Source organism: Blennius ocellaris, assembly GCF_963422515.1.
Source record: "Blennius ocellaris genome assembly, contig: SCAFFOLD_240, whole genome shotgun sequence".
Classification (NCBI taxonomy): Eukaryota; Metazoa; Chordata; class Actinopteri; order Blenniiformes; family Blenniidae; genus Blennius; species Blennius ocellaris.
Genome location: NW_027662136.1, coordinates 42,501 through 49,104, shown reverse-complemented (window position 1 = coordinate 49,104; position 6,604 = coordinate 42,501). Strand labels below are relative to the sequence as shown.

General features: G+C 47.3%; 1 protein-coding gene across 1 annotated transcript in view; it reads left to right on the top strand.

The window, feature by feature from the left end:
- Positions 1–2,551: 2,551 nt before the first annotated feature.
- arid2 (AT-rich interactive domain 2) overlaps positions 2,552–6,604 on the top strand; it is a gene marked incomplete at its 5' end in the record, with an annotated part of 25,433 nt that continues 21,380 nt past the window's right edge. Inside the window, 2 exon segments of the mRNA XM_080521681.1 lie at positions 2,552–2,588; positions 2,590–2,686. Of these exon segments, the coding sequence (XP_080377807.1) occupies positions 2,552–2,588; positions 2,590–2,686 (134 nt within the window).

The following is a 6,604-nucleotide window of genomic DNA, read 5'->3' as shown; positions in this document are numbered from 1 at the left end:
AACTGCAAAAAATTCAGCTGTAAAAAAATCAGCTCTAAAAAAAACTCAACCGCAAAAAATTCAGCTGCCAAAAATATTAAACTGCAAAAAATTCAGCTGTAAAAAAATCAGCTGTAAAAAAAACTCAACCGCAAAAAATTCAGCTGCCAAAAATATTAAATTGCAAAAAATTCAGCTGCCAAAAAAATTCAACCGTAAATAAAATTCAGATGCAAAAAAATTTCAGCTGCAAAAAAAAATTCAGCCAAGGAGTCCAGGGAACGACTTGCGCTGCAGTGGTGTTCTTTACGACGGACGGATCTCAGTTAAAGTGGGGTCAGAGCTGAACGGCCGGCAGACGCCACATCCTGTGTTTCTCGCATTAATAACACTTAATTTCAAACTCTACTGGTGTGCAAAGTACAAAAACGCAGCACGTGTTGCAAGGATTTACTACGTTTACTTTCAAACCAGTGCCGATTGGAGAAAGTGCCACTTGTTCCTCTGGAACTGCTGTTGTGTATTTTAAATGTGCAGAATTGAGGAGTTTGGAGTGGATTTGACGGCCTGCTTGACTCGGGTTCGATTCCCCACGGCGGGGACGTGTCTTAATCACCCCGCCGTCCCTCCTGCTGAGGAAACAATCAAGAAGTAGATGGATGTGTGGAGCAGGGGGGAAATCACTCTGCTTAAAGACGCATTACAGCCTGGATTCAACTCCCATGTGTCTCAGTGACTGAACGTTTCAGCGGAGGAGCATTCACCCACTAAATTACTCCATGGAAAGAATTATTCCTGAATAGAAATGATCTAATAAACCTGCGTTCAAAGGCATTTCTTATATTGTTCTCCCCGCTTTTATTAATAGTAAAACTCTTAATTCAGGCTGGAACCGGCCAGCAACTTACGACAATGTCAAAGAAAACATGTTTTTTTTTAATAAAAACAAACGTCTTCAGCGTCGAGGACAGGACACGGTTTAGGGCGTTTCACTAAGTTGACTTTTATTTTGAAATTGAGGTCATTTTCTGTCATAACGGCTTGATTTTTGTGAAAATATTGACAGTTTTGTCGTGTATGCGCTGCAACACAAATCAGAATTTGCTCAAGAAAACGTGAAACTACAGACAAATATACACGCAGATGTATTTTACTGGAGGGTTTCTTATAAAGTGGCTGGTCAGAGTGACATCATCACTGTTTATCCTGTTATGTCAGATTTTACCAGCCTGTCAAACTATAATCACTTATCAATATTTAGATCCGTTTGGAGTTTCTGTCTATGAAGGAGTTTTTTTGTCTTGATCGTCGGAGGAATCAGTCAGTACTGCTCTTTTTCAAGAAATATGTTTGTGGCAGATTCAAATCAATCCCACTGACCAGTGGTTATTTTTCAATACGGATCAATATTGATTTTTATTACATGTTTTCTTTGCCGATGTTTTCAGTTTGAGTCCAGCTTAAAAAAAACAACAACAAAACTGATTTGATTAAAATGTCTTGAAAGCTTCGTATTTTCAAAAATGGAGCAACTGAGACACTTTTACTGGCAAAAGAATCGTTTCAAAGTCTCAATTTTACTCTTTGTTTTTCCTCATTTTTTATAAAAAATGTTTTTTGCACGCGACGTGTGTTTACAGGTACTACGCGGTGTGTTTTCAGGTACACAGCGTGTTTTCGGGTACTACAAGGCGTGTTTTCATGTACACGGCGTGTTTTCATGTACACGGCGTGTTTTCGGGTACTACAAGGCGTGTTTTCGGGTACTACAAGGCGTGTTTTCGGGTACTACAAGGCGTGTTTTCGGGGTACTACAAGGCGTGTTTTCGGGGTACTACGCGCCGTGTTTCGGGTACTACGCGCCGTGTTTTCGGGTACTACGCTCCGTGTTTTCGGGTACTACGCGCCGTGTTTTTCATGTACATGCCGTGTCTTCGGGTACTACACGGCGTGTTTTCGGGTACTACGCGCCGTGTTTTCATGTACATGCCGTGTCTTCGGGTACTAACACGGCGTGTTTTCGGGTACTACATGCCATGTTTTCATGTACATGCCGTGTCTTCGGGTACTACGCGCCGTGTATTCGGGTACTACACGCCATGTTTTCGGGTACTACACGCCGTGTTTTCGGGTACTACACGCCGTGTTTTCATGTACATGCCGTGTCTTCGGGTACTACACGGCGTGTATTCGGGTGCTACACGGCGTGTTTTCGGGTACTACACGCCGTGTTTTCAGATACACGCCGTGTTTTCGGGTACTACACACCGTGTTTTCGGGTACTACACGCCGTGTTTTCTGTGCAGTATTTCCTAGACGAGGTGGAAAAAAAGACAGTACATCTACAAAACTACTTGAATAGAAGTTGATCACATATCTTCTTTTTCTGCCGTGGCCTGAATTGAAATCTCATATTTTTACATCAGATTCCAACAGATTTAACTTTGAAATCCTACACGTGAAAGTAAAATGAGCTGTACACTGCTGATGAAAGTTGAGTTCCAGACTTCAGTCGTATCGTCCCGGGCTGCCGGTGTCGACTCACCGTCTTGTTGTGGTTCTTCCTCCTCAGATACCTGGAGAAGTATGAGAAAGTCCACCACTTCGGCAGAGGACGATGACGAGGCGCCGCCGGGGAACCCTAAAGCCTCCCTTCCAATCGGTGCAATTCCCAACTCCTACAACTACCAGCAACACGTGGTGTCAGGTAGGAAACGCCTCTGATTGGTGGACTGGTGGAGGAGGACTGGTGGAGGAGGACTGGTGGAGGGGGGGACTGGTGGAGGGGGGACTGGTGGAGGGGGGACTGGTGGAGGGGGGACTGATGGAGGTGGGGTTGATGGAGGAGGACTGATGGAGGAGGAATGATGGAGGTGGACTGATGGAGGTGGACTGATGGAGGAGGGTTGATGGAGGAGGACTGATGGAGGAGGACTGATGGAGGAGGAATGATGGAGGAGGAATGATGGAGGTGGGTTGATGGAGGAGGACTGATGGAGGTGGACTGATGGAGGAGGAATGATGGAGGTGGGTTGATGGAGGAGGACTGATGGAGGTGGGTTGATGGAGGAGGACTGATGGAGGTGGACTGATGGAGGAGGACTGATGGAGGAGGGTTGATGTAGGACTGATGGAGGAGGGTTGATGGAGGAGGGTTGATGGAGGAGGACTGATGGAGGAGGACTGATGGAGGTGGAGGTTTTGGAATTGAAGGAGGTTCTATTGTCATAAATTCCGGGATTCCAGTCATTTCTTTTAAAAAGTGCATCATGGATTCCTTTTGTAGCGTTTTGATATACAAGAATTTCATTGGTTCTTTATTTGGATCAATAAAGTTTTAAATTTCCTACATAAAGACGAGACGAAGCTTCTACCTTGCCTACACCTACTAGCGCAGCCGTGGCTTCGTTAGACGTAGACCGGTAGTAGCATGTTGACTCCTCACAGGCCTCATCGGTAGTGCCGTCACGAGGGCTACCGATTTGCTCACTTCACTTTCGGCGAGTAAACAAACGAGTTTCTTTCCCAGAATGGATCGTAGAAGAGAGAGTCTGTGGTGTTGTTGTTGTTGTTGTTGTTGTTGTTGTTGTTGTTGTTGGCTCGTTGGGAACCGTCGAAGTTGTGATTAAGTCCTGCAGCTTCTCCTCTCTTTTCCAAGTGGAAATTTAACGTCATTCGTTGCGTTTTGGGGCGTTTACCCGACAACTGTGCTCGGAGCCACGCAAAATCTTTTGAAAACGCTCCGTCTCCGTGGAAACGGGGGGAGAAACTGAACTTTCCTGAAGCTGCTGCTAATGCTAATGCTGCACCAGCTGCTGCTAATAATGCTAGTGCTGCAGCAGCAGCTAATGCTGCACACCTCCGTCTTGGTGAACGTTTCCTCCATCGTCGTGACTCCCAGTCTGGATCCTCCCGGGACTCGGTGGTTCTGTTCAGCCTCCCATAATGACAATTCAACTGCAGCGTTTTAAAATCGTGTAAACGTGAAACTTTGCCGGAAACGAAGACGTAAAAAACGTGAGCCTCACCCTGTGGGGTCGTTCACTCTGGACCAGACTTCACTGTGGAATTGATTGATTCCTTCCGTCTGTGAACGTGTGACGAAAAGAAAATACCTTTGTTTTGTCAAACTCTTGAGTCTCTTGAAACGGCTGCGCTTTTGTCACCTGGTCTGATAGTCGTCCTTCACATTCTTCACTTTTATTACGCTGTGACTCTTCTGATCCACCTTGCTCAGCAGTGTGTGTGTGTGTGTGTGTGTGTGTGCCATTGACTAATCATTTTCTACAGCAGAGTGTGTGCAGCTGCTTTGGCGGTGATAAAAAGCCTCGGTGTGGAACGGCGTGTTGTGGAGCTGGGGTGGGGGGGGGGGGGGGGGGGGGGATTGACCGCTGGGCTGCTTCCTGGGGGCGCCTGACTGTCCTGACAGCCGTTGCTGATGACGGGGACGGGGAAGCACTTGTTAGTCGGTTCAGATCAGCCTGTTAGTCGTCAGACCCCCTGCTGAGATAAGGGACTGAGGGGGAAACACCACAGACTGAGGGGAACTCCGTCTCTACCTCCCTGTTTTCTTCTCTTTTATCGCCTTCTGGAAGGTTTGAGTTGGGTTGAATTTCTGGAACAAGCAAACACACGTACACACACACGCACACAGGTGGATGAAAGGATCAAAGAAACGCACGGCGATGACCTCATGGACGTAAGAGGAGTCGATTGGGACACATTTCTGATTTCTTTGTTTTGGTTTTCAAGTCTCGCCATTTCCGTTTCCTCCCGCGGCTCGTCGGGTTCGTTTCTCGGCGTCAAACGTCCCGTTTCCACGGCAACGTCTCAAATAAGATCAAAAGTCGCGTCGGCGTTGCTCCGTAAGGGTTTCACACGGCGACGCTTTGAAAACGGCGTAGTCGGTACGGCGGGCAAGAAGCATTGAGCCGTGGTGAGCAGGAGGCTCCTGTTAATAAAGTTAATGAGTTAACGGGTTTAAACTACAGCAATGACCAGGATCGGTTATTTACTTCATCTCTGTTGATGAAGATCGAGATGCAGGATTGAGACAATACTGACGATGTCGAATTATTAATTCCAGAATAAAACGCTGAACAGATTTTAGATTCATTAAATCCAACAATGCATTTGTTCAGTTCATCAATTCTCTAAATCGTGTTTTTCAACGGTGGTGTGCCTCCAGATTTCTCCAAAGACAAAAGTGTGTCTTGGCTCAAAAAGGTAGAAGAACACTGGTTTAAATCACCACATTGATCAGCGATCGATGGTTCAGTCTGGGATCTGTGAGTTCCTACAGTGACTTCCTGTCCGGATTCTGGACGAGGATCCGTTTTTATTTAGCGGCTTGACGTCGAGAGACTTTTCCTAATTTTGTTCCATCAGAGAAAAGAGCGTGACGTGAATCAATAAAGTCACACGTCAAGTTGTGTTTGAGTTTCCACAGTTCTAATAAGACGATTGCCATGTAGAGGAAGAAGGTAGAGGAAGAGTCGCGGTGTCCAGGAGCTGGAGAGTTAGCGGTGGGACGGGCCGACCCTCTTCTGCCGAGATGTCTTGATTCCTCTCGCAGCGACGGAGTCGGGATCAAAGCGACTCGACGAGCCGAACCGAGAAAACACATAAAATAAATGCATTTAAAAATGCATGAAGCGACGCCGCCGACTCTCCCCGAGCTCTCGGGCAGATTCTTGTTTGGGAAACGACTGGCGCTGCTGCATTCTTGCTCATATCGCAGGGTTTTTTTTTTTTTTTGGTTTGGCTGCGTCGTCAAAGCTCAGAGAAACGTGTTGCCCCCCCCCCTTCCCCCGGGGGCTCCGGCTTTAAAACGCGGCGGTAATGTAGTGGGACACCTCGCCTGAAATCCTGCCATTATGGCTTCGCCGGCTCAGTCATGGCTAATTATTTGACAATTGACTCTGGAAGTCTCCCAGGTCTGTGACAAGCCTGGATTCATTGGCGGTGGCGGCGCCCTGCACCTCGCCTGCAAGGTGCCGGAGGACGAGCTCTCACACCCGCCAGCCGCCACCCGCCACCCGCCAGCCGCCAGCCGCCACCCGCCACCCGCCAGCCGCCGCTACAATAGCAGCACAGACTGAATTACACTTCCCTGCACAAACGTTTTTCTCCAGCGTGGAAATCAAATTCACTCAGCGGGGCGCCGCTCGGCGTTATGATTGGTTTCCAGAGGCGGCGGTCTACAAAGACCCTGCACCAAAGTGAAGTGGGGGGGGGCGGGGCGTGATTGATGGTAGAACATCAACGGTGCAGGGAGGAACCTCGCCTCTCTGTTGACAAAGTGACTCTACTCTGACAAAGACGGTGGTGGATGTTCTAGATCAGGGTTTTCTACCTTCTTTGAACCAAGACACACTTTGGAAGAATCTGGAGACACACCTCCATCATCAAAGACATCAAAGTCATTGTCATCAAAGACATGAAAGTCATTCTCATCACAGTTTTATCAACAGGAATCCAGTAAATCCAGAAAGCAAGGACTTTTTTTAATAGTGCCTCCCTCAGTGTGAAACCTGGACCTGATGGATGAAGAGCTGAGATCCTGGTTTTCAAAAACTTCTCCATCACTGTCACTGACACAGTACTTTGATACAAGATGGTAGCA